This window comes from Octopus bimaculoides, chromosome 15, assembly GCF_046866305.1.
Source record: "Octopus bimaculoides isolate indiv1 chromosome 15, ASM4686630v1, whole genome shotgun sequence".
Taxonomy (NCBI): Eukaryota; Metazoa; Mollusca; class Cephalopoda; order Octopoda; family Octopodidae; genus Octopus; species Octopus bimaculoides.
The window spans coordinates 11453807-11481593 of NC_142942.1; the positions used below are offsets into that span (position 1 = coordinate 11453807).

At 39.4% G+C, this 27787-nt stretch overlaps 1 protein-coding gene across 1 annotated transcript in view; it reads right to left on the reverse strand.

The window, feature by feature from the left end:
• The window catches only part of LOC106874662 (store-operated calcium entry regulator STIMATE), an 86206-nt gene that overhangs the window by 19583 nt on the left and 38836 nt on the right, over positions 1-27787 (reverse strand). The window contains exons 2-3 of the mRNA XM_014922459.3: positions 16277-16325; positions 879-974 (exon numbers count right to left, since the gene is read on the reverse strand). Coding sequence (XP_014777945.1) covers positions 879-974; positions 16277-16325 — 145 coding nt within the window. The remainder of the gene's footprint in view (positions 1-878; positions 975-16276; positions 16326-27787) is intronic.

A 27787-nucleotide genomic window follows, 5' to 3' on the forward strand; every position in this document is an offset into this window, starting at 1 on the left:
GTGTATATATATAGATACACACACACACACACGTGTGTCTTTGTATCTGTGTTGTTTAAGTGGGTATATGTCACTTCAAAATGATATTAGCAACCCAAAATGAGCACACATCCCTTAAACAAAATAGGTCTTAACAGAATTTCATGCTCACATGTCAAAGGTGTACCTTGAGAAACATTCCAGGAATATATTAGAGTATTCAACAATTCAAGCTGCTCATTGTTAGATCAAAGTTTCTATTTATAATATCCATAACTGATTGAAACACCTGCTGTTATAATTCATCATCACCATCATCATGAGTTTTACTGTCCACTTTTCCATGCTTGTATGGGTCAGATGGATGCCCTTCCTGTTGCTAACCCTCAAAGTCAGATAATATTTCCTCATGACCAAACATGTTTTCATGGAAGGATTGGAGACAAAGGAAACTGCTTGTATACTGGAGATACCTATTTTGCAACTGTAACACAAAGTCATCTTAAGGAGACAGTAATACACACATTCATATTTTGATGCTTTGTTGTTGTTTTTTTTTCCCCCGTTGATCTAGCCATAGGTCTCCTGCTGGTTGGTTCAGCTTGAAGAATTTGCCTTGTGAAATTTTCTTGTGGCATTCTAACCAAACCACACGCTTGTATTTACCACAGCTGTGACCTCTCAGTGCAATGAAAACTGTCCCCTCAAATAACAAAGTAATGCTTAAAATATTTATTAGTGTTTACAGAAATACTTGGCTAAGGAGCTGAATGAGCACTCTTTCAACTGAGAACATAAGTAGAAATGGTGACAGGAAGTGTAGGCTGTAGTTTATGTAACTTCTAACTACACAATAAAATGAGAAAGAAAAATAAGAAAAGAGAAAATGAAAAGCTTACCATGTACAAGGGTCTCCTTGAAACATATCAGCAAGGAAGACATTAGCAAAGTGAATTACAGCAGCACCAATTGCTTGTTTAGAAGTATCATAGAACCTGATAAAAGACAATAATAACACAAAAGTCAAACCTTTACATGTTTGGTGAACAACAGTGTCTAACACTGCACTTAAACACATAAATTACAAATGAAGTCTTTCTTTGAATTTCTCCCAAAGTATTATCTGAAAGTTTCATCATGGTTAAACAGAATACTGGGGCTGAATGGTTGGGAAGTTTGCTTTGAGCTGCATGGTTTTAGGTTCAGTCTCACTATGTGGTACCTTGGTCAAGTGTCTTCTATTCTACTACGGCACTCACAAGGCCAACCAAAATCTTGTGAGTGGATTTGGTAGATGAAAACTAAAAGCAGCATCTGTCATGTGTGTGTGTGTTGGTGTGTGTGTGTGTGTGTGTGTGTTGGTGTGTGTGTGTGTGTGTGTGTGTGTTGGTGTGTGTGTGTGTTGGTGTGTGTGTGTGTTGGTGTCTTCGTGTTGGTGTATGTGTATGTTGGTGGGTGTGTGGATTGGTGTTCGTGTTGGTGTGCAGATTGAAGTGCGTGTGTTGGTGTGCATGGGTGTTGGTGTGCATAGGTGTTGGTGTGTGTGCGTGTGTTGGTGCATGTGTATGTTGGCGTGTGTGCGTGTTGGTGTGCATGTCGGTGAGTGTGTGTGTTGGCGTGTGTGCATGTGTGCGTGTGTGTTGGTGTCCCCAAGTTTTGACATCACATGATTTTTAAGTACAAAATGTGAAGAAAGCCACATTATATTCAACACTGCATTGTTATTCAAATAATAATGAGTCAATGACAGAGCCACTTCACAGTTGCCTGACCTGCAAGAAATAGAAGCCAAATTTCCCTTGAATCACATATCAACAGATTAAGTAATGAAGGGTACTTTGGACAATATTGTTCCTAATACAAATTCATAAAAAAAAAACGAATAAAATTTAATGTGAATGAGTTCTGTTTGAACTTGAGTAACCCAGGACTGAACAATAACATAGTAAGTACTGTTTGATTGTTATACTAACACTTATGTGTAGCACTTAACAGTTATTAAAGCCATCCTTCTCTTCAAACAACTAATGATACATTTTAAAGATTTCTTACTGTTTCTACTCCAACTGCCTCCACACTTCTTCAATAAATACCATCTATTATGTTAATATACACAACCTATTATTTCCTCTCTTATTTTGTAATTTAACATACACTGTAGATAAACATTAACAATAGCTATAGCATCAACAGACCCTCTTACAACCACTAACCATTCTACCATCAAGGAAGTATAGAAACAGTATCATTATTATTATTATCATTATTATTATTATTATTATTATTATTATTAAGGCGGTGAGCTGGCAAAATTGTTAGCATGCTAGATGAATTGCTTAGTGGTATTTCACCTGTCGCTATGTTCTGAGTTCAAATTCCACTGAGGTTGACTTTACCTTTCATCCTTTAGGGGGTCGATAAAATAAGTACCAGTTGAACACTGGGGTTGATGTAATCAACTTATCCCCTCCCCAAAAATGGCTTCCCCAAAATATTATTATTTTTAGGTGCAGGAGTGGCTGTGCTGTAAGTAGCTTGCTTACGAACCACATGGTTCTGGGTTCAGTCCCACTGAATGGCACCTTGGGCAAGTGTCTTCTACTATAGCCTTGGGCCGACCAAAGCCTTGTGAGTGGATTTGGTAGACGGAAACTGAAAGAAGCCCGTCGTATATATGTATATGTATATATATGTATATATATATATATATATATATATATATATATATATATATATGTGTGTGTGTGTGTGTGTGTGTTTGTCCCCCCAATATCGCTTGACAACCGATGGTGGTGTGTTTATGTCCCGTAACTTAGCGGTCCGGCAAAAGGGACCGATAGAATAAGTACTAGGCTTACAAAGAATAAGTCCTGGGGTCGATTTGCTCGACTAAAGGCGATGCTCCAGCATGGCCGCAGTCAAATGACTGAAACAAGTAAAAGAGTATTAATAGGGGAGTGAATTGGTAGAATCAGTACATTAAAGCAGTGTTCTGCAACCTTCTTTCACTTGTGTTACACTTATATTCTTTTCAAAATTTGGTGGCACACTTGAACTAATAATATAACTAAAAGTATAGAAAAAAAAATTAAATTCAGGTTACACTGCAGCACACCTAGCATCCATCTTGTGACATACTAGTGTGCTGCAGCACATCGGTTGCGGAGCACTGCATTAGAGAGTCCGACAAAATGATATGCAGTATTTGTTCTGTCACTTTATATTCCAGTTTCATAATTTGTCAAGGTCAACTTTGCCTTTTTTCCTTTCCAGGTTGATGCATCAACCCTTTTGTTACCATGCTTCTGTTGAAACAACTGCCTTTGATTTCAATTAATTTTGACAATAACGAAGAATTTAGTAAATTAAGTTTGTTATATTATGCTGGTGTTTGGAATAGAAATTAACAAGAAATTTTGAGGCAAGGTTTTAATTTAAATCACTTTAAAACGAAATTTGTATCATAAAACCAGAGACAATCTCAGACAGGTTGGTATCAAAAGGGTTAACCCTTTACTGCTTAAACTGGCCATATCCAGCCCTAATATTCTACTTGTTTTATGTTCAAAGTGGTTATATCCAGCCTCTCACACCTACCCTACAATGTTATTCTCAAAGCCACAAGATAATACAGGTTTCATTCGAAACAATGTGAATAAATAAGCATTATATTTGACAGAATAATATGAGTGCTAAAGAGTTAAAGTGCCAGTCAAATACTAGGGTCTCTCTCTCCACAAAAATTAGAAAGAATTATTATTATTATTATAATCATTAGTTCTTTATTATTGTTAAATCAGAGAAAGGTACCATGCTTAGGACTACAACACAATGATGATAATAAATTTTGAACTCGTGACCATGTGGTTGCTAATCTAGTACTTAATATCAGACCCATTGTGCACTGCAATCCTAAATATTATAAAAGAAAAACAGATGAGATCCTCCCTCACTTTTACTTTTACTAGAGAGACATATGAAGACCTCTGGCATCTCCCCAGACACCTGAAAGGAGAAGGCCCCGTGGCATGATGAGTGGCATCAATTGTGAAGCTCATAATTCCAGCCACTGAGGAAATGAAAGAGTACAAGAAAGGCGACACTTCTCAGTTGTGCCAAGTAGCTTCACCTGCAACAGGTGTGTCACTGCTGCTGCAGATCAAGAGAAGGCCTTGTAGCCCACATGTGACCCTGCCAGAAGTGATTACCGAACAAAATAATTAACATTGACCTATGATGGGCAGCCAAAGAAGCAGAAGAAGAATACACAATATAATTAGTCTCCAGATGTTACAATGACCATTATGTAAATTGTTTGGTTTTCTTCCCTGTTCTACTCCATGGAAACAATATCTTTCTTGTGTCGATGAAAAGAAGGTATTTAGTTTTAGACATCAATTCATTTTATCCTTGGCATAAGAATGGCAGTGTGGTTAGGAAGCTTGCTTTGCAACTATGTAGGTCTGAGTTCAGACCCACTGCAAGGCACTTGAGCTACAGTCTGACCAATGCTTTTTGACTGAATTAGGTAGAGAGAAACTGTGTAGAAGCCTAGTGTGTGTGTGTGTGTGTGTGTGTGTGTGTGTGTGTGTGTGTGTGTACTTGACAGCCAATGTTGGTTTGTTTGCATCCCCATAAATTAGTGCTTCAGCAGAAGAAATTGACAGAATAAGCATCAGTACCAGAATTCTAAATACGATAAGTACTGGAGTCAATTTGTTTGACTAAGCTCTTTGAGGCAGTGCTTCAGCATGGCCGCAGTCCAATGAAAGAAACAAGCAAAAGACAAAAGATACTTATTAGTTCAGTAAACAAAAGTAGAACATTAACTAATTTAAACAAAGAAATATATAACTAATAGACTAACACTGTGGCTTTTTGTTTTGTCCCATTAAACTGAGAATGTAATATGATAGTAGACCATCAGAGAGTATGCTTCATCTCAGAATTGTGAATATCATCATCATCATCGTTTAACGTCTGCTTTCCATGCTAGCATGGGTTGAACGATTTGACTGAGGACTGGTGAAACCGGATGGCAACACCAGGCTCCAATCTAATTTGGCAGAGTTTCTACAGCTGGATGCCCTTCCTAACGCCAACCACTCAGAGAGTGTAGTGGGAGCTTTTACGTGTCACCCGCACGAAGGCCAGTCAGGCGGTACTGGCAACGGCCATGCTCAAAATGGTGTCTTTTATTTGCCACCCGCACAGGAGCCAGTCCAGGGGCACTGGCAACGATCTCGCTCGAAAATCCTACGAAGGCCAGTCAGGCGGTACTGGCAACGGTCACGCTCAAAATAGTGTATTTTATGTGCCACCCGCACAAGAACCAGTCCAGGGGCAACACAATTTTACTGTAGTCATTGTTGTTAAGCTCCAAGTCAGCGCTGATTCAGCAGCCCTATTCCAGCCATGGCTAGCTAGTCTTTTTGTATATCACTACATTATTTAATGTGCCCCTATCGTTTTTTTTTTGCTAAAGAAGGTAGGGTGTGGTAGATCACATGGTCCAGTCCTTGTTGCAGTGTGGTGGCTTTTGTGTGTGTCAATGACCCAGAGTGCTATACTAGCAGAGCACAAGTTCTTGATAGGGTCTCCCATACTGGACAGGTCAAATGATAGAGGCCAGACTAATGTGAAGCACCTCATCCATGAGGTGAAAATGGGTTTGCATAGGGCCAACACATTCCTACCTAGAAAACAAGCAAAATTATAGAAATATTGATGACAATTCAAAACTAACAAATATCACCCTGCTGATGTTGTGTAAATGGCACTCGTGTCATATAAGTGCCATGTTAAAGTACCCACTCTTGGAGTGGTTGGTGTTAGGAAGGGCATCCAGCTGTAGAAACCATGCCAAATCAGATTGGAACATGGTGCAGCTCTCTGGGTTACCAGTTCCAGTCAAACTATCTAACCCATGCCAGCATGGAAAGCGGATGCTAAATGATGATGATGAAGACCTGGAGAGAGGACAACATAAGAGTGGAGAAAGGTTGCTAATGAACTATGTTCCATAGAGAGTGAAGGGCTTAAGTAAGAAGGAGATTTGGTTGCTATTTTCAGCAGGTCATGAGACTTTGTAGACGCTCCCTTGCTGGCTACAATTGTTGTCATTGTTATTAAACCCAAGGGATTTGAGCTGAGACCTCCCATCTTTTTGTTTTCAGACATAGGACACATATACTGGCTAATGTAGTCTTAGATATACTATTTCTGAAAGGAAGGAAGAAATATTATGAAGTCAATTTAGCTGTTATTTCCAGCAGGCTCAGTTTTCACATAGAAGCTACCCTACTGGCTCATGTAAATAGTTTTATGAAATTATTAAAAAGGTCAGCTGGCAGAAATAGTATAACAGCTGACTATGTGCATGATATATAATAATAGAGTATAATATTATATATTGGATGTCTAGCTACTGTCTTAACATAACCTTTGCTAATAACAATAAACACTTTTGTTTATATTTATATAAGAACGACTGGAATAATTCTAATTTCATTTCACAGTTGTTATTGTTTTTACTTTCAAAGTACATATAAAACAGTTCATTAGTTAAATTTATTAGCTGTTGTAATTATACATGTAACTCCAGGCCAGTTCTGTTCAAGACCTACAGTTATGGAGGTAAGTCAGTCAGCTTACCAGTGAGATGCAATCCACAGATCCAGAACTCAAGATATGCGATGTCGCCATCTAGTTGGAGACCAGTTTGTAGATAGAGTTGTTGTTGTTGGCACTCCGTCGCTTACGACGTCGAGGATTCCAGTTGATCCGATCAACGGAACAGCCTGCTCGTGAAATTAACGTGCAAGTGGCTGAGCACTCCACAGACACGTGTACCCTTAAAGTAGTTCTGGGGGATATTCAGCATGACACATAGCGTGACAAGGCTGACCCTTTGAATTACAGGCACAACAGAAACAGGAAGTAAGAGTGAGAGAAAGTTGTGGTGAAAGAGTACAGCAGGGTTCGCCACCATCCCCTGCCGGAGCCTTGTGGAGCTTTAGGTATTTTCGCTCAATAAACACTCACAACGCCTGGTCTGGGAATCGAAACCGCGATCCTATGACCGCGAGTCCGCTGCCCTAACCACTGGGCCATTGTGCCTCCACTGTAGATAGAGTATCAGACCATTAAACTGAGGGTGGCAGGCTCATGTCCCTCTGTGGACATACAATTGCAATTATCAAATATTTAGTCAATGTTTGTTGTAAATACAATTTACTCTTTATACAAGTGGATGAAAATAATTGATCGTTAGTTTAGGAACTATAAGTTGTCAACAACAAATTAATTTCCCTTACACACACATAAATGTGTGTGCATATACTCTTTACTCTTTTACTTGTTTCAGTCATTTGACTGTGGCCATGCTGGAGCACCGCCTTTAGTCGAGCAAATCGATCCCAGGACTTATTCTTTGGAAGCCTAGTACTTATTCTATTGGTCTCTTTTGCCGAACCGCTAAGTTACGGGGACGTAAACACACCAGCATCGGTTGTCAAGCGATGTTGGGGGGACAAACACAGACACACAAACATACATATACATATATATATATATATATATATATATATATACGATGGGCTTCTTTCAGTTTCCGTCTACTAAATCCACTCACAAGGCTTTGGTCAGCCCGAGGCTATAGTTGAAGACACTTGCCCAAGGTGCCATGCAGTGGGACTGAACCCTGAACCATGTGGTTGGTAAGCAAGCTACTTACCACACAGCCACTCCCACGCCTATATATAACTTTTATACAATAAGCATAAAAACAACAAGCAGTAGAAAATTTAAGCTGATTTCCTCTTAATCTTATTTTGTTTCATTAGCAATTCTATTAAATTATTTCTTTGACTACATTAGCCTGTAAACATCAAAATAGTAATATAAACTAAAATGACTTATAACGAACATGTAAGAAATTTACATCTACAAAGATCATCATCATGTTTGCATGGATCAGATGGAATTTGTTGAGGTGGATTTTCTACAGCTGTACTACTCCAATTGATATCTTTTTCTGAACTGCTAAGTTACAGGTATGTAAACATACCAACACAGGTTGTCAACTGGTGGTGGGAGACAAACACAAAGACACATACACACACACATGCATGCATGACAGGCTTCTTTCAATTTCCATCATTTGCCAAATCCACTCACAAGCTTTTGGTTGTCTCAAGGCTATAGTAGAAGACACTTGCCCAAGAAGCCATGCCGTGAGATTGATCACAGAGCCATGTGGTTGGGAAGCAAACTTCTTACCACACAGCCACGCCTGTACCTATATAATGATAATTTCCAAATCCTCATAATTCATTGAAGGGAAACAAACTTTCTGACCCGCCCACCCTTATTGACAAAACGTAAAACCAATTAAATATTATTAGTATACAGAATCCTGGGACCATGTGAATAAAGAGCAGATCAGTGCATTGTATTGTGTGTATATTGTTAGTGTGGAGGCGCAATGGCCCAGTGGTTAGGGCAGCGGACTCGTGGTCATAGGATCGCGGTTTCGATTCCCAGACCAGGCGTTGTGAGTGTTTATTGAGCAAACACACGTAAAGCTCCATGAGGCTCCGGCAGGGGATGGTGGCGAACCCTGCTGTACTCTTTCACCACAACTTTCTCTCACTCTTACTTCCTGTTTCTGATGTGCCTGTAATTCAAAGGGCCAGCCTTGTCACACTGTGTCATGCTGAATATCCCCGAGAACTACGTTAAGGGTATACGTGTCTGTGGAGTGCTCAGCCACTTGCACGTTAATTTCACGAGCAGGCTGTTCCGTTGATCGGATCAACTGGAACCCTCGACGTCGTAAGCGACGGAGTGCCAACAATATTGTTAGTAATGTGTGAATATTGTTATTTGTTCCTTCTTCATGAGCTTCCAAACACGTTCTGCATTTTACACCAGAAAATGTATTTGCTATAATTGAAATACAAAGGAGACAGTATGTAATATGGGAGGGTAATTAAAGTGAGTTACTTGTGTAATTGCTTACAATGAAATTTTGATAAAATGAATTGGTGAATGTGATTAAATGAAATAGAATTATTAAATATAGGGAATTAAGAATTCATTAACATGGGTTTAATTTGTTAAGAGCTACTAATAGATATCTTTACATGTAGTTTTATTTAAATATATTACAGCAGGGGGTGGGGGTGGAGAATATAATGCTTAGTTGTCAATATTTTGATGAAAATTTTATAAGTGTATTTTAAACGCTGGCATTTATCTACTGCGCGGTAGATTTGAAAAATTAGATTGTATAAGCATGAGGCATATATTTGATTGCCTTGTGTATATATGTTCTTTCTAGTATGAGGGAATCCTATGATGGATACCTCTTATGTGTTTAAATGTACACTGTATTTATATGAAGAAAAATATGTAGTCTATGGACTAAACTTTTACACACTAGACCACTGGTGGTAGAAATTTCTAATATTTCTATTACCTTTAGATATTATTGATTATATATATGTATATATACATGTATATATATGTCTATATACATATACATATACGTATATATATATATATGTATGTATATATGCATATACATATATGTATATATACATATATACATACATACATATATACATATACATACATATATACATACACAAACTTCTTACCACACAGCCACGCCTGTACCTACATATTCTCTCTGTTTATTTTCTCATGTTCCTTTCTGTTGAAGAGCGTAGGCTCAAAATGTAAAGGACTTTCTCACCTTCCCGAGCATTAAATCAATACACCTGTCTTCGTCTTTTGTTTTTCTGCAAATTCCAATTAGGTTTTTATGTTGGTTGTTATGGAAAGGTGTTTTGGAAAAGTTTTCATTGATTAAATTTGGGGTTATGTTATTGCTTAGAATTTAATCACACATGTAGAACTTTGCAAACAAACCCATAGGTGTTTCTCTCTTGCTGGGTAGGCACAAGGTGTGAGAGTATTTTTGTTGCTTTTGGTAAACTTGGATTTAGTCCTTTTGCTTTCATAGTGTAAAGATCAAAGATACAAAATCCAATACTTAAGCCCTTAGTAATTGGATGTGTTAACAAAAGAATGTAGTTAGGTGGTAAGTTTAAGTTAGTCATTTCTTTACTTGTTGTTATTATTTGGGGTATTTATTGTTTTAATTTGTAAGCTTGGGGTTATTAGTCAGGCATGTCATGGATTTATTAGTATAGAAAATGGCTTCTCTTGTGCTCTGATGTTCACAAAAGTATTTGAATAAAGAATGTACATTTATATATCTCTCTTTAGGTGTTCATTGTTCTATAAGCAATATGATTAATATAGAGGGATTTTAAGCTTCCTATTATATGTAAGTAGAGTTTGTTTGGTGTTTGCTTATAAAATTTCTTCCAGTTCAGTTCTAGATATATGCTAAAGTGGGGCAGATATAGGTATGTATATATTCATACATGAAATGGGAACAAAAACATAATATAATTGAATGAAAAAGGAAAAGGAAAGAGTTCTTTCAGTTTGCTTGCATACAATTATACATTTTATATGTGTATATGTAGGTTTGTGTAGTTATATTACAAAATCTTATGTGGGGATTTTAGTTGGAGATAGGGAAACTTTTAGATAATTTCTCGAGTACTTGTTTAGTATCAAAGTGTAAAACTGTAAGAGTGTTTCTTTTTCCATAACAACCAATATAAAAACCTAATGGCCACCCCCACTCAAACCCATATACCTGAAGAAGATTTTAACTCAACAGAAACTACATAAAGACCAGACTAACTCTAAAGCATTGCAGTTCAATGATGGCTTAGATGGTTGTAACTTTGAAGTCACTATTGTTTTTATTATATAACTGAACATAAAAATAAACATATATATATATATATATATATATATATATATATATATACATACACACACACACAATGAGCTTCTTTCAGTTTCTGCCTACCAAATTCACTCACTAGGCTTTGGTTGGCCCGAAGCTAAAGTAGAAGACATTTACTCAAGGTGCGACACAGTGAAACAAAACCCGGAACCATGTGGTTGGGAAGCAAACATTTTACAGCACAGCCGTGCCTGCACCTATTTTATATATTACACATACTTTTGTATGTATATATATATATATATATATATATAATAATAATAATAATATAGATTTAATCAAAACGTACGTACTGCTATAACCTAATGCATTTTTGTTGCTTTTCTTCAAAAATTATATATATATGTGTGTATATATATATATATATATATATATATATATATATATATATATATGCATGTGTATATATATGGATATATATAATTATACATGCATAATCACATAGCAATATCGACAAACACATCCTGTGACATATATCAAGGTCAAGTACTAAGCTAAGACTTGTATGTAAAACAACAGAGTGATTTATCTACCTGTGTGACTCATAGCAGAGTATATACGAGATGTAACAATGTAGTTTTTACTTTTCTTACTCATTCCTATTATCTTCTTGTTTCCATTTTGTTGTGGCATATGTTTGTATCAATTACTGTTAGTTCTAATCTATACAAAGCCTTTCTTTCCTTCTTTTTTTTTATAATTAATGTTATAGTCAGACAAGAAAGGCAACAAGACTAGGGGAGAGAGAGAGAGAGAGAGAGAGAGAGAGAGAGAGAGAGAGAGAGAGAGAGAGAGAGAGAGAGAGAGAGAGAGAGAGAGAGAAAGAGAGAAGGGCAACAAAACCATGAATCATAAGGTACTGTAATAGGAAGTGTTTCTCAAAAGATATTAATACCGAATTTCTGGTCCAAATACAACATAAAGGGTTTTGATAAAGGTATCCAATGGCCAGATGTCATTATCTTTAAACCTGGTGATGGATTAATGGATTAAGTACACTATCCAAAAGCAAGTGTAGGCTTCTGCACAGTTTCTCTCTATCCAATGTTACTCATGTTTTGGATTAACTTGAATTATGGTGGAAAGTACTTGTTCCAGTGGGACTGAAATAGAAACTATATGTCAAGTTAAGTAAAACTGCGGTTAACCATGCATCCAGGCAAGTCCACTATGGTCTTTGTCAGCATAATGTAAAAAGCGCTTGTGCTGGTGCCAGCGTCACATAAAATGAACTCATGCTGGCGTCATGTAAAATGCATTTGTTGGTGTGATGTAAAATGCACTAACGTTGGCATTGCATAAAATGCACACATGCTGGTGTCATATATAATGAATGCACTCGTGCAGGTGTCACATAAAATGCACATATAATGTACATGTGCTAGTGCCACATAACAAGCAGTTGTGCTGGCACCATGTTAAAGTACTTCTGCCAGTGTCACATTGAAGCACTTGGGCTGGTGTCACATTAAAGTACTTGTGCCGGTGTCACATTGAAGCACTTGTGCCAGTGTCATGTTAAAGTACTTGTGCCAGTGTCATGTTAAAGTACTTGTGCCGGTGTCATGTAAAAAGCACCTAGCACTTTAGGAAGGGTATCCAGCCATAGAAACCATGCCAAAACAAACAATTGGTACCTGGCCAGCTCCAGTCAAACTGTCTGACCCATGTCAGCATGGGAAATAGACTTTAAATGATGATGATGAGGAGGAAGAAGAGCAGGAGGTGGGGTGAGGTTCTTAATTATACAGCCATGCCCACTTGAGGTGTTACCAAACTTCTGCTTTCACCAGGACAAAATTGCAATTCTTACAACAAAATCATGAGAAAATTGGGATCAAAAACATCTCTCATCTGGCCAAACTCACACTAATTTTTAGTATGCCAAATGTTTCTTTTTTTTACTTAATTTGCATTAATTTTGAAATATTTTGAGGGAAAATTACTAATTAATACTTTAATAATTTTTGTTTAATTGTTATAAAAAAATATTGCATTGTTTCCTTTCCATTTTTTTAAAAAATATCTTATTACTTTAACCCTTCAGCATTCAGATTACTTTGTCAAATATTAAGCTCATTTATTCACATCGTTTAGAATTAATCATGCATTATCTCATAGCTTTGAGGTTTCAATTATGTGATTGTTTATTTTTTAAATGACATTGTAGGATAGGTGTGAATGGCCAAATCTGGCTACTTTGAACATAAATCAGATTTGACCATTTTAAATGCTAAAAGGTTAAAAGATGTCTGCTTATATTTTAGCATTTATGCATTTGGCACATCATTTCACCTTACTTTCTCCCCACTTACTTTCTCTCTGTCTCTACATACACACACACACACATATATATATATACATGAACACACATACACATTTTTCTTAACTCTCTGCTCCAGGTAAATGCATTCCCAGCTGTCTTCTAACCTCTCAGCTGTATTTTCCCACTTCTCTTATGTTTTACCATTGATGAAGGACAAACGTCCGAAATGTTAAGACTCTTTTTCTTCATTCTTTTAAGTGTTAAACTGATACAATATGTGTTAAAACTTATCCCTTGTGTGCTGTCTCTTCATTTTGTTTGTGTTTGTTACATTTCATATATAATGGATGTTAAATGATGATGATGATATAAAAAATCAACATGACAAACGAAGACCATCAATGTACACACATACCAGCCATATCGTACCATATTTCAATAGATTTAAATTTAGAGAATAAGCTTGGAAAACAACAAAGGAATTTGAACAAAAACGTGTGAGTGAAATGCAAGACATTCACACTGTGTCAAAATTCAGCAAACTAAAGTGAACTAACATCTTGGGAAATTATAATATAATGACTAAGATGAATTTGTGTGTGTGTGTGTGTGTGTATACATACTCTTTTACTTGTCTCAGTAATTTGACTGTGGCCATGCTGGAGCAACATCTTTAGTTGAGCAAATCGACCCCAGGACATTCTTTGTAAGCCTAGTACTTATTCTATTGGTCTCTTTTGCTGAACCACTAAGTTACAGGGACCTAAACACACCAGCATCAGTTGTCAAGTGGGCTTCTTTCAGTTTCCGTCTACCAAACCCACTCACAAGGCATTGGTCGGCCCGAGGCTATAGTAGAAGACACTTGCCCAAGGTGCCACGCAGTGGGACTGAACCCGAGACCATGTGGTTGGTAAACAAGCTAATTACCACACAGCCACTCCTGCACTATATATGTAGTTGTGATAACTTCTGTGAACATAGTACTGAGAGCTGTACAACACTCCTTTTCAATTAACATATGGAAAGGAAAAAAAGAAAAAGACTGTTTATTCTGTGTGTGGTATGTGTACACTACACACATCCACACACACACAAACACACATACTTTTACCTGAGATATTGATATATTTGTAGTTTTATACAAGATATTGAGCTTTACACACACACACACACACAGAGATTTCCACTTTTACTGAAAATATTGACATGCACTTTTATTCAAGATATTGATTTTATACATACACACATACAAGGGAGTGCTGAAAACTTGCTGGCTTTGAGGGTATCACAAAAGGCCTGGTTGAAGGTCCAACCTTCCGAGTTCTTTTACAGAGCTTAGAAAAATTGAGGGACCGATGCAATAAGTGTGTAAATCTAAGAGGGAACATAACTGATCTGTCTGTATTTTCTTTTACCTAAAGCCAGGAACTTTTCAGCACCCGTTTGTGTGAGTGTGTGTGTGTGTGTATATAAATGCATATATGTATGTGTGTGTAAAAATATCGTTATAGGTATAAGAATACCATAAACAATTATAGAAAAATGGAGGAGAAAAAAAATGTCGAATCAAAATTAGATTTAATCCTTTTGTTACCAACCCGGCTGAAACCGGCTCTGGCTCTGTAGTACAAATGTCTTGTTTTCATAAGTTTTGAATTAAAATTCTCCACCAAACCTTAGTCACAATTTATGTTCCTAACACTAGCTTAATGATAATTAAGTTATTTTACTAACTTCTTTGTTACATCTAAAATAATTGAGAGAAACACGTAGCATCTCAAAATAAATACAGTAATGAAAGAGTTAATACAAAAAAGGATTAAATCTTTATTAGAAATCATTCTTTCTCTCTTTTTGGACCTCTCAAAAAGTTTGACTTGTTCTCTTTTGAACTTATTCCCCCCACCACACACACATATATATATATATATATATATATATATATATATATATATGATAGATAGATAGATGGATAGATGACCGTCATCATTTAACATCCTTTTCTCCATGCTAGCATAAGTTGGATGGGTTAAATTATGATAATGACTGAAATAGCTAAAAGATAAAGATCTATATCTGTTTACAGTCATTTTACAGGTCATTTTAATCCAGGTACTTATTGACTTTGGAACAACAATACAAACAGTAAAAATAATAATAATTTTTAACATTGACACTTTATTTTATTAACCCCAGAGAGGTGTACGGTAAAGTTGACCCTGGCAAGAGAGTTGAACTTTAAATGTAAATGGTCATAATCAAATACCAAAAATGATATGATTTCTCATCAATTCAATGCCACAAATGTGGAAGGAAAGGATACAGTTGACAGAATTGACCCCAGTAGCAGCAAGCTGGCAGAAACGTTAGCACGCCGGACGAAATGCTTAGCAGTATTTCGTCTGCCGTTACGTTGTGAGTTCAAATTCTGCTGAGGTCGACTTTGCTTTTCATCCTTTCAGGGTCAATAAATTAAATACCAGTTATGCACTGGGGTCGATGTAATTGACTTAATCCCTTTGTCTATCTTTGTTTGTCTCCTCTATGTTTAGTCCCTTATGGGCAATAAAGAAATAAGAATTGACCCCAGTATATGGCAGGTATTTATTTCATCAGATCTAGAAGAATGCAAAGCAAAGTTGATTCTGGTGACAGTAAATAGACATAGATCTTTTATCTTTCATTTGTTTGTCATTAGATTGTGGCCATGCTGGGGCATCTCCTTGAAGGATTTCAGTCAAACAAAATGATCTCGGTACTTATTTTTCTTTAAAGCCTGGTACTTATTCTATCATCTCTCGTTTGCTGAACTGCTAAGTTATGGGGACATAAATACACCTACACTGGTTGTCAGATGGTGATGGGGGACAAACACAGAGGCAAAGACACACACACACACATGACAGGCTTCTTTCTGTTTCTGTCTACCAAATCCACTCACAAGGCTTTGGTCAGCCTGAGGCTATAGTAGAAGACACCTGCCCAAGGTGTCATGCAGTGGGAATGAAGCTGGAACCATGTGGTTTGGAAGCAAACTCCTTACTGCAGAACCACACCTGCACTTAGATAAAAACAAAGGTACTTAGCCCCTCATTCTAAAGTAATAACAAAAATCTCAATCATCAGATAATTACCATATTTTCCATGGCCGTCTCTCATGCTTAGGCTCACAAAATCTTTTGGCTGAAATGGAAGAAGAAAAGAAAGTTACAGTAAATTAGAAAACTGAATTATATTACTTAGCATATATTATAACGAATTCTAGCATGGAAGGCAGATGTTAAACAATGATGATGATGATGACTACATGTGAAATTCATTCATTTAGTGCTGTTAGCTAGACTTGATGGAAATGATAGCCAAATCTACCTCAAATAACATTATGCTGTAACACGAAGGGGTGTTGAAAAGTTCCTGATAGTTGGTACTATTGAGGTCACGAGATTGAAGTTTGAGCCCAATTGTGCTATTTTTCTTTCTCACTTTACAGTGTAAGTATGGCTGCTCCACTAGCAATGTGCACCGAAAAAGAACAAAAAGCAGGGATCTGAGAGATGGTAATGGTGAAGTGGTTCACCATTACCATCTCTCGAGCTTGCTGAATTTTCATGCTTCATGCTTCACCAGCCTCTTTTAAACTTCTTGATCCACTCATACACACCTCTATGCGGTAGTGCACTGTCCCCATACTGTGCTAAAGGTCTCCAATTATTTTCAGTACAAGAAGAACTGTCTTGAAAGTAATGACAGCCTTTGAGAAAGAGGGAAAAACCTCCTCATTGAAACAAAACTCTGGAAGAAAACCAAAACTTTCCGATAGGGATTGTCGGACTCTTACATGAATTATTAGAAAGGATCACAAAAGTACAGCTCCCCAAATTACTGCAGAGCTTAATGACCACCTCGAGAACCCAGTTTCCACAAAAACTGTTTGCCGGGAGCTGCACAAGCTGGATTTCACAGGAGGGCTGCAATCTACCAAATCCACACTCGAGGCTCTAGTAGAACACTTACTCAAGGTGCCATGCAGTAGGACTGAACCCGGAACCATGTGGTTGAGAAGTAAGCTTCTTACCACACAGCCACGCCTGTACCTAAATGTAAAGAATTCTTTAATAGATTATAAATAAAATGAGGCTTGGTTTACCAGCTGATGTTCAGAAATAAGTAATTCTGAGTACTGGAAAATGGAACCTTTCAGTTATGCATATACATATATGAGGGGCTGCTGAAAAGTTTCTGATTTTAAGGGTATCATGAAAGGCTTGGTCGGAGTCCCAAACTTCCTAATTCTCTTGGAGGGCTTGGAAAAACTGAAGGACCACTGCAATAAGTGTGTGAATCTGAGAGGGGAATATGTTGAATAAAATCCTAATTAACTGATATAATTCCAGTGTTTTCCTTTACCTAAAGCCAGGAACTTAACCCCACTTTTGTATGTATGTGTGTGTATATATATATGTATGTATGTTTATATATGTATGTATGTATATATATATATTAGTGTGTACTGAAAAGTTCCTGCCTTTAAGGGTATCATGAAAGACTTGGTTGGAGACCCAACCTTCTTTGTTCCTTTTACAGGGTTTAGAAAAACTGAAGGACCGCTGCAATAGGTGTGTGAATCTGAGAGGGGAATACATTGAATAAAATCCTAATTAACTGATAAAACTCCTGTATTATCTTTTACCCAAAGCCAGGACCTTTTCATCCTTCCCCTTCATAAATATATGTATGTCCGAATGTGAGTACATTTGCATCTCCTTGCCTTGACATCAAATAATTTCATAAATGAAAATTATCCTTTTCCATTATTCAGCTTGAAGATGTTTGGCTATAGGAAAATATTGTGTCAATAAACTCAGGCAAGTATAGAAAAGTGAACATTAAAATTATGATGAATACAATACACGTCTATTATATTTCATGAGTGTGCCCATGAGAGAGATTGTATTGATTATAGTCATTTTACTATTTAGTAGTAAAATATAAAGCTGATACAGAAATAGCTAAAGAACAGAATATCCCAAGTCGCTGTTCATAAGCTGCTTTGTAGTTTATTATGTGTATATATATATATATATATATATATATATATATATATATATATATATATATGTATATATATGTGTGTATATATATATGCTTTCATTCTTTTACATGTTTTAGTCATTTGACTGTGGCCATGCTGAGGCACCACCTTTAGTCAAGCAAATCGACTCCAGGACTTATTCTTTGTAAGCCTAGTACTTATTCTATCAGTTCATTTGCTGAACCACTAAGTTACAGGGGCGTAAACACACCAACATCGTTATCAAGCAATGGTGGAGGTGGGAACAAACACAGACACACAATGATATATGTATATATATATATATATATATCATCATCATCATCATCATCATCGTTTAACGTCCGCTTTCCATGCTAGCATGGGTTGGACGATTTGACTGAGGACTGGTGAAACCGGATGGCAACACCAGGCTCCAGTCTGATTTGGCAGAGTTTCTACAGCTGGATGCCCTTCCTAACGCCAACCACTCAGAGAGTGTAGTGGGTGCTTTTACGTGTCACCCGCACGAAAACGGCCACGCTCGAAATGGTGTCTTTTATGTGCCACCCGCACAAGCCAGTCCAGGGGCACTGGCAACGATCTCGCTCGAAAATCCTACAGGAGCCAGTCAGGCGGTACTGGCAACGGCCACGCTCAAAATGGTGCATCTCATGTGCCACCCGCACAAGAACCAGTCCAGGGGCACTGGCAACGATCTTACTTGGCTTGCCGGGTCTTCTCACGCACAGCCCATTTCCAAAGGTCTCGGTCCGTAGTCATCGCCTCGGTGAGGCCCAATGTACGAAGGTCTTGCCTCACCACCTCAGCCCAGGTCTTCCTGGGCCTACCTCTTCCACGGGTTCCCTCAACTGTTAGGGTGTGGCACTTTTTCACGCAGCTATCCTCCTCCATTCTCACCACATGTCCATACCAGCGCAATCGTCTCTCTTGCACGCCACAACTGATGCTTCTAATGTTCAGCTTTTCTCTCAAGATACTTACACTCTGACGGGTATTCACATTGACATTACACATCCAACGGAGCATACTGGCTTCATTCCTTGCGAGCTTACGTATGTCCTCAGCAGTTACAGCCCATGTTTCACTGCCATGTAGCATGGTTGTTCGTACGCATGCGTCATACAGTCTGCCTTTTACTCTGAGTGAGAGTCCCTTTGTCGCCAGCAGGGGTAAGAGCTCTCTAAACTTTGCCCAGGCTATTCTTATTCTAGCAGCTACACTTTCAGCGCACCCACCCCCACTACTAACTTGGTCGCCCAGATAGCGGAAGCTATCGACTACCTCTAGTTTTTCACCCTGGAATGAGATAGAAGTTGTTTCCTGTTTGTTTGCAGTCTTTATTGCACCTGAACATCTGCCACAAACAAAAACTAACTTGCTAGTTAACCTGCCTTTGATGTTGCTGCACCTCTTATGTGTCCATAGCTTGCACCGGGTACATCTTATAGAGTTACTACCTACTCCTTTTCTACATACTGAGCAGGGCCATCTACCTGAAGGGGTTTGTGTTTTATCTACCTTCCTACTTATTAGGATTTTGGTTTTAGCTAGGTTGACTCTAAGGCCCTTCAATTCTAGACCTTGCTTCCACACCTGAAACTTCTCCTCTAGTTCTGATAGTGACTCCGCAATTAGGGCAAGGTCATCAGCATAGAGGAGCTCCCAGGGGCAACCTGTCTTGAACTCCTCTGTGATTGCCTGGAGGACTATGGTAAATAATAGGGGGCTGAGGACGGAACCTTGGTGGACCCCTACCTCTACCCGGAATTCATTGCTGTACTCATTTCCAACCCTCACCTTACTGGCCGCATCTCTGTACATGGCTCGCACAGCTCTCACTAGCCATTCTTCTATCCCAAGTTTCCTCATTGACCACCAGATAAGGGATCGGGGGACCCTGTCAAAGGCTTTCTCCATGTCAACGAAAGCCAGGTACAGAGGTTTATCCTTGGCTAGGTATTTCTCTTGCAACTGTCTCACTAGAAATAAGGCATCAGTAGTGCTTTTACCTGGCACGAACCCAAACTGCATCTCATCTAAATTGATTCGCTCCCTAATTAGTTGGGCTATGACCCTCTCTGTAACTTTCATAACCTGATCTAACAGCTTGATGCCTCTGTAATTATTTGTATCTAAAGCGTCCCCTTTACCTTTGTAGCAGTTGACTATGATGCTGCTACACCAGTCATAGGGTATGACTCCTTCGTGTATCACCTGGTTCGTAATACGGGTGACTAGGCTATAGCCAACACTGCCAGATATTTTGAGCATCTCTGCAGTGATTCCTGATGGGCCGGGGGCTTTCCCGGTCTTCATACTCTTAATTGCTTTATCTACCCTGGTACTATCAACTCGGATAGCTGGTCCCTCTATTGGGTCGACTTAAGGCAGGCTCTCTTTCTCCCATTCATTCTCTTTATTAAGCAATCTATCGTAGTGGCATCTCCAGACCTCTTTCTTTGCATCCTCATTTAATGCAAGCGTACCATCATCCATGCGAACACATTTCTCTCCTACAACATCACTATTCTCTCTCCTACACTGTCTTGCAACCCGAAATACCTCGAGTCTTTGGTCCTCACGGCGCAGAACATTGGCAAATCTTTCCTTATCTGCTTCCCCTCTGGCTAAATAAACCTGATATATATATATATATATAGAAGAGGCTTCTTTCAGTTTTCCTCTACTAAACCCACTCACAAAGCTGTGGTCGGGCTGAGGCCAAGGTACCATGCAGTGGGGCTGAACCCGGAACTATGTGGTTGGGAAGCAAGCATTTTAACCACACAGCCATGCCTGGACCTATGTATATATATATATTATAAAATTAGGGACAAAATCCAAAATTACAGGTAAAAACTCAATTAAAATCAATTTATAAAAAATTAAAATTAAAATTAAATTGAGCTTTACAGAGTAAAATATACATAAATATATAGTTTTAGGGAAAAGAACCAAGGTTCATGAACCTTGGTTCTTTTCCCTAAAACTATATAATCTATATATATATATATATATATATATATATATATATATATATATATTTGTAAAAATAAGTGTCACATATTTTTACAGATAAATTCCTCTATTTACATAATATCATGGTCTCTTTCTTTCTTTTGTTGTCCTTTCTATCAATATATTTATGCGTGTGTGTGTGCACGTGTGTGTATATGGGTGTGCGTGGGTGTATGGATGTGGGTGTGTATGCTACTACCAGAACATAAACTAAAAATGTGTTTTAATAACCTGCTATAGTACGTAATAACACCAAGTGGTGTTCCAGCTGTGACGATCCAGTCAATATATTGTTACAATCGTTTAATATATATATATAATCTACTTGGCAGAAATTACGGAGTGACTCAAAGGCTGAGAGTTTCATGCACTGGCAATTTGGTAAGAGTCGTACACAAAACTCATGTCTCTTGAGTCACTTTGCAACTTCTTAACAATATGTATGTATATTATACTCACACACATATTTATATGATAATAATAATAATTTGTGAAACCATTCCATTAAATTATACAGGAAAATGAGTGACAGGCGGTAGCTGACGGGAGCTTTTAAGAGTACATTATGAGGCATTCACGGAAAACAAATTAAACAGATATACACGCTGCAGGAGTGGCTGTGTGGTAAGTAGCTTGCTTACCAACCACATGGTTCCGGGTTCATTCCCACTACGTGGCACCTTGGGCAAGTGTCTTCTACTATAGCCTCGGGCCGACCAAAGCCATGTGAGTGGATTTGGTAGATGGAAACTGAAAGAAGCCCGTCGTATATATATATGTATGTGTATGTATATGTTTGTGTTTGTCCCCCCAACATCGCTTGACAACCGATGCTGATGTGTTTACGTCCCCGTAACTTAGTGGTTTGGCAAAAGAGACCGATAGAATAAGTACTCGGCTTACAAAAAATAAGTCCTGGGGTCGATTTGCTCGACTAAAGGCAGTGCTCCAGCATGGCCACAGTCAAATGACTGAAACAAGTAAAAGAGTAAGAGTTTACAGAATTCATTTATACACACACACAGACATGTGCACACAAATTATATAAAAATATGACCTTATTTTATTAAAATTATTTTAAAATTATGGCTTTTAAGTGTTGATTTCTCAGCCCAAGAATTACAGCGTGATGTGCTGCTTGACTGGTCCCCCCCCTCTCTCTCTCTCTCTCTTTATATATATATATGATGATGATGATGATGATCTTTTCTCCCGCCATGCCTCTGTCTACCCCTCCATCCTCTCTCTCTCTTTCGTAGTTTTTCCTTAAGGTCTTCAGGTTCTGGCTATATATAAATGAGAAACCCATTCTAAATTATCTCGCTGACATACTACGACGAAATCTCCAAGATGCAGATAAGATAGAGATTTTTTTATTTATTTACGGCCTCAAACATCTCATAATACCTTCGCGCTTTAGTTTGCCCCCTATTATTTATCTTGTTTCTCTCCATGAAATTCAATTGAATTCAGTTGTTGTCTTAAATTCATGCTTATTCATTTTCTAAGCTTCCTAAATTCATGCTACGTTATATTCTAATCACCCAGAATTCATTGCTCTTTTAAAAATTACGATTTATGCATTGTTGTCTCTCAAATATTTAAAATCTACAATTAAGAGCCCTATCTACTCGCTGGCAGTAACCCGCCCTCCCACCCCCTCCACCGGAAGTTCATTCCTCTGTCATCCCACCCCCTCCACCGGAAGTTCATTCCTCTGTCATCCCACCCCCTCCACCGGAAGTTCATTTCTCTGTCATCCCACCCCCTCCACCGGAAGTTCATTCCTCTGTCATCCCGCCCCCTCCACCGGAAGTTCATTCCTCTGTCATCCTGTCAACCTCGGCTGTCTCCCGGAACCCATCTAGTGGCCTTGGCCATCCTCTCCCCTACCTTTGGGTAGCGCATTAAGGTTGAGAAATGTTTGCAGGTTGTAGGTACTGTTTTGCTTATGAATTCTTCCAATTGCAAGTTTTCTTTTCAGGTACACGACACTGCTTTTCCCCTTCCCAGGCTACAGGCCCACACCCCCAACACCCATACTGTTAGGATTGGCACTCTCAACGTCGGCACGCTGAAAGGTAGATCTGGTGAAATTGTTGAGATGCTTGAACGGAGATGCGTAGATATGTGCTGCATCCAGGAAGTAAGATGGAGAGGAGGTTCTGCAAGGTTCCTCACAGGCAAAGAACACAGGTACAAGATTTTCTGGGCAGGGAACACTGACGGGGTCGGGGGCGTAGGAATACTTCTAGCGGAGAAATGGGTGGATAAGGTAATCGAGGTCGTTAGAGTAAGTGACAGAGTACTTAAGATCAGACTAGTGCTTCATCATAGATTAGCTACTGTCATCTCAGCCTATGCACCTCAACCTGGGCTACCAGATGGTCTGAAAGACCAATTCTATGACACCCTCTTGCAAACTACCTCGTCGACGAGTGACAGGGACCTTCTCTTTGTGGCTGGAGACTTCAACGGTCATGTCGGACGTCGTGCTGGGGGCTTCCATGGCATACATGGAGGCTATGGCTTCGGTTCCCGCAACGAGGAGGGAACCAGACTGCTGGAGTTCTGTGATGCAACCAATCTTATGGTCTGCAATACCAACTTCAGGAAACCTGCCAGTCACCTAGTCACCTACTGCTCCGGCAGACACTCTAGCCAAATCGACTACGTCCTCGCCAGAAATAGGGAAAGAGGGCGGCTTATAAATGCCAAAACCTACCCTGGCGAAGAATGTACCCCACAACATAGATTAGTAGTTAGCGACTTTGGGATCAAGGCAAAATGGGTGCCCAGAATTAGACAGGCTTGGAGAAGAAGGGTGTGGAAGCTTAAAGACCCTGCAAACGGACAGAGACTTAGAGACAAGTTACTTGAAGCATTTAACGAAATAGAAGGGGATATAGCATCATACAACGTGGAAGACAATTGGAGATTTCTGCGGGACAACCTGTTGAAAGCCACCGACCAGATTTGTGGGTGGTGTAAGGTCCCCTCCCAACCCAGAGTAACGTGGTGGTGGAACAAGGAGGTAGACAGGGCTATTAGACAAAAGAAACAGGCTTGGAAGGACTGGAAGAATGGTGGTAGCAGGGAATTGTACCAATGTGCCAGAAGGGAGGCTAGGCGACAGGTTTATTTAGCCAGAGGGGAAGCAGATAAGGAAAGATTTGCCAATGTTCTGCGCCGTGAGGACCAAAGACTCGAGGTATTTCGTGTTGCAAGACAGTGTAGGAGAGAGAATAGTGATGTTGTAGGAGAGAAATGTGTTCGCATGGATGATGGTACGCTTGCATTAAATGAGGATGCAAAGAAAGAGGTCTGGAGATGCCACTATGATAGATTGCTTAATAAAGAGAATGAATGGGAGAAAGAGAGCCTGCCTTATGTCGACCCAATAGAGGGACCAGCTATCCGAGTTGATAGTACCAGGGTAGATAAAGCAATTAAGAGTATGAAGACCGGGAAAGCTCCCGGCCCATCAGGAATCACTGCAGAGATGCTCAAAATATCTGGCAGTGTTGGCTATAGCCTAGTCACCCGTATTACGAACCAGGTGATACACGAAGGAGTCATACCCTATGACTGGTGTAGCAGCATCATAGTCAACTGCTACAAAGGTAAAGGGGACGCTTTAGATACAAATAATTACAGAGGCATCAAGCTGTTAGATCAGGTTATGAAAGTTACAGAGAGGGTCATAGCCCAACTAATTAGGGAGCGAATCAATTTAGATGAGATGCAGTTTGGGTTCGTGCCAGGTAAAAGCACTACTGATGCCTTATTTCTAGTGAGACAGTTGCAGGAGAAATACCTAGCTAAGGATAAACCTCTGTACCTGGCTTTCGTTGACATGGAGAAAGCCTTTGACAGGGTCCCCCGATCCCTTATCTGGTGGTCAATGAGGAAACTTGGGATAGAAGAATGGTTAGTGAGAGCTGTGCGAGCCATGTACAGAGATGCTGCCAGTAAGGTGAGGGTTGGAAATGAGTACAGCAATGAATTCCGGGTAGAGGTAGGGGTCCACCAAGGTTCCGTCCTCAGCCCCCTATTATTTACCATAGTCCTCCAGGCAATCACAGAGGAGTTCAAGACAGGTTGCCCCTGGGAGCTCCTCTATGCTGATGACCTTGCCCTAATTGCGGAGTCACTATCAGAACTAGAGGAGAAGTTTCAGGTGTGGAAGCAAGGTCTAGAATTGAAGGGCCTTAGAGTCAACCTAGCTAAAACCAAAATCCTAATAAGTAGGAAGGTAGATAAAACACAAACCCCTTCAGGTAGATGGCCCTGCTCAGTATGTAGAAAAGGAGTAGGTAGTAACTCTATAAGATGTACCCGGTGCAAGCTATGGACACATAAGAGGTGCAGCAACATCAAAGGCAGGTTAACTAGCAAGTTAGTTTTTGTTTGTGGCAGATGTTCAGGTGCAATAAAGACTGCAAACAAACAGGAAACAACTTCTATCTCATTCCAGGGTGAAAAACTAGAGGTAGTCGATAGCTTCCGCTATCTGGGCGACCAAGTTAGTAGTGGGGGTGGGTGCGCTGAAAGTGTAGCTGCTAGAATAAGAATAGCCTGGGCAAAGTTTAGAGAGCTCTTACCCCTGCTGGCGACAAAGGGACTCTCACTCAGAGTAAAAGGCAGACTGTATGACGCATGCGTACGAACAACCATGCTACATGGCAGTGAAACATGGGCTGTAACTGCTGAGGACATACGTAAGCTCGCAAGGAATGAAGCCAGTATGCTCCGTTGGATGTGTAATGTCAATGTGAATACCCGTCAGAGTGTAAGTATCTTGAGAGAAAAGCTGAACATTAGAAGCATCAGTTGTGGCGTGCAAGAGAGACGATTGCGCTGGTATGGACATGTGGTGAGAATGGAGGAGGATAGCTGCGTGAAAAAGTGCCACACCCTAACAGTTGAGGGAACCCGTGGAAGAGGTAGGCCCAGGAAGACCTGGGCTGAGGTGGTGAGGCAAGACCTTCGTACATTGGGCCTCACCGAGGCGATGACTACGGACCGAGACCTTTGGAAATGGGCTGTGCGTGAGAAGACCCGGCAAGCCAAGTAAGATCGTTGCCAGTGCCCCTGGACTGGTTCTTGTGCGGGTGGCACATGAGATGCACCATTTTGAGCGTGGCCGTTGCCAGTACCGCCTGACTGGCTCCTGTAGGATTTTCGAGCGAGATCGTTGCCAGTGCCCCTGGACTGGCTTGTGCGGGTGGCACATAAAAGACACCATTTCGAGCGTGGCCGTTTTCGTGCGGGTGACACGTAAAAGCACCCACTACACTCTCTGAGTGGTTGGCGTTAGGAAGGGCATCCAGCTGTAGAAACTCTGCCAAATCAGACTGGAGCCTGGTGTTGCCATCCGGTTTCACCAGTCCTCAGTCAAATCGTCCAACCCATGCTAGCATGGAAAGCGGACGTTAAACAATGATGATGATGATGATCATCATATTAAATCATATGCATTACATAATTAAAAGCAATGTTCTTCATATATATATATTACAAACACTGACAGATCCTAAATGTCTGTTGTTCAAAAGAAAAAAAAAACACCATAAAAACATTAGAAGAGTTTTAACAACCCATGCTTAAATGTTAAGTACTTTATTTCCCAATGACAACACACCCATATGTGCCTCACTGTAGGATCTGAATAGCAAAATTCAATATAAATTTATTTAAATACTTGATCATTATCATAATCAAATTGACTTCCTAGAAATGTGTGTGTGTGTGTGTGTGTGTGTGTGTGTACGTACCCACCCACATGATCATGTGATTTCTACAATATTAGCTTGGCAGCAGGTGTTGACTTTACACTAGTAAAGTTCAAGGGTTGCATCCCAGTTTGTTTTCTATTTTGTTCACTATTTGTGAACTTCTCCAACTTTTTTAATGTATTTTATACAGTAATTATAAAATAAAAAAAATTAATAAAATGAAACAAATCTGACAGAACTCCTTTTTTTACTAGTCGTCATAGTACTACAAAAAAATGAAAGAGAGAGAAAGAACATCAGTGCATATAAAACATGAGATAAAAGTTTTCTAGAAGTTCATTTCTCATAGTTAGTGCTGTGCATTATTACACCAGTGTATTGTATTGTATTGTTGGCACTCCGTCGCCTACAATGTCAAGGGTTCCAGTTGATCCGATCAACGGAACAGCCTGTTCATGAAATTAACGTGCAAGTGGCTGAGCACTCCACAGACACGTGTACCCTTAACGTAGTTCTCGGGGATATTCAGCATGACACAGTGTGACAAGGCTGGCCCTTTGAAATACAGGCACAACAGAATCAGGAAGAAAGAGTGAGAGAAAGTTGTGGTGAAAGAGTACAGCAGGGTTTGCCACCATCCCCTGCCGGAGCCTCGTGGAGCTTTAGGTGCTTTCGCTCAATAAACACTCACAACGCCCGGTCTGGGAATTGAAACCCCGATCCTATGACCGCGAGTCCGCTGCCCTAACCACTGGGCCATTGCGCCTCCACTACACCAGTGTATAAAGTATCATCATCATCATCAGTGTCATCGT